The 1,580-nt window shown below is 38.6% G+C and overlaps 1 protein-coding gene across 1 annotated transcript in view; it reads left to right on the plus strand.

Moving 5' to 3' along the window:
* LOC103598376 (protein unc-13 homolog C-like) overlaps positions 1 to 1,580 on the plus strand; it is a gene marked incomplete at both ends in the record, with an annotated part of 259,099 nt that overhangs the window by 181,137 nt on the left and 76,382 nt on the right. Inside the window, one exon of the mRNA XM_008582367.1 lies at positions 354 to 497. Within this exon, the coding sequence (XP_008580589.1) occupies positions 354 to 497 (144 nt within the window). The remainder of the gene's footprint in view (positions 1 to 353; positions 498 to 1,580) is intronic.

Consider the following 1,580-nt stretch of genomic DNA (forward strand, 5'->3'; position numbering starts at 1 on the left):
GATTTCTAGATTCGGAGCAGGTATCCTCGCAGTCCCTCTGCAGCATCTCTCAGTCTTGAGCCACAACCAGCTTGCTAAGCTACCCTTATGCCCTTGGGGAGAAGAAATGTGAAAGAACCAGTCACTCAATTCAGCAGTGGAAAGAACAAATAGCAGCAGCCCACCCCATGATATTAGTTTCACAACACTTTCCAGAAAAGAAGGTAAACGGTATTAAAGTCAGTAAGAATTTTATGACCAGGAAATGTAGGAACACAATAGGGGAGATTCTGTTGTGTATGTGAAATAATAAAGATTCTTTTCACGTCGCCTCTAATGTGCTGATTGGGATGGTTTCGCCTCTGTTTCCCCAGTTCCAGCAGACATCTGATCATGCCCTCTTCTCTTGCTCCGTGGTCGATGTCTTTGCTCAGCTTAATCAGAGCTTTGAGATTATTAAGAAACTGGAATGCCCTAATCCTGAAGCGTTATCTCACTTAATGAGAAGATTCGCAAAGGTAGGTTACATGGAATGAAGCTTTCCTTTTCTGGGACAGTGGCAACCTGAGTCACGCTGTTGTTTGTAGTATTAGTCTTCTGTGACACGACTAACCAATTTAATTTGTAATTCTATACCAATAGATTCAGATATTTCCAAGTTTGTCATCTGATTTCCTGCACTTCCTCTTTCTTTGGTATGGATTTATCATCTTAAAAACCTATTTTTTATTCACATTGATGACTCAGTCATTTATAATTGAAGAGATTTCCATGGATGACGAAATTATTTCTGTTTCAAATGTGGTGCTTTCTAAGCTGAAAGTAAACCTTGGTATTTCATATCCAAATTGTCAAGTATTTTTTAGCAGGCACTGTAGTATAGTGAAACACATATTAGACTTGGAGTCATGAAAACTAAGTTCCAATTACTAACCATCCAATAATTATAATGTAAATCTAAATAGTTCAAATGATTTTTATGAAGGTAGTTTTCTTATTTGACAGATTGATTTTGATCAACCAAATTTCTCTTAAGGTCATTTCTCCTTTTTAAATCTAAGGCAGTGTGCTCTGTGCGTACTACTTTGCCAAAGCTTAGGGGAACTATATGAAATGAAAGAAGCAGTTTCTGTCCATCAAATGTATTTTTTTTAATCCCATAAAATTCTCAGGATCACATGAAATCAGCTAATGGGAAGAGGACAGAAAAAGGACACAATTTGGCTTCCAAGTATAGTGGGATCTACAGTCAATTGAGTGGAAAGAAAGCTGATAAGTGCTGAAATAGGCAGAGGCTTCATGGTGAAAGTAGGGCTCATAGAAGACCAAGAGGTGCAGTTGTAAAAGTATCCTAAGCCAGAGGAGCAGCCGAAACAAAGGGACAGGTAAAGCTGAGCACATTTCAAGTGCAGGGAAAAAGAACCCTTTCTGGGATAAACAGCAGAAAAGATTGGGAGAGTGGAGATGGGCCAGATCTTGATGAGCTCTGCTTTCCAGGTTGAGAAGTTTAGACTTAATCTTTTGGTCAATTCAGGAAACACTGAAATTTGGAGATTTTTAAGCAGAATAGTGACATGACACACATAGTAATTTAGGGGAGC

The sequence above is a fragment of the Galeopterus variegatus genome, unplaced genomic scaffold (genome assembly GCF_000696425.1).
Source record: "Galeopterus variegatus unplaced genomic scaffold, G_variegatus-3.0.2 Scaffold2593, whole genome shotgun sequence".
Classification (NCBI taxonomy): domain Eukaryota; kingdom Metazoa; phylum Chordata; class Mammalia; order Dermoptera; family Cynocephalidae; genus Galeopterus; species Galeopterus variegatus.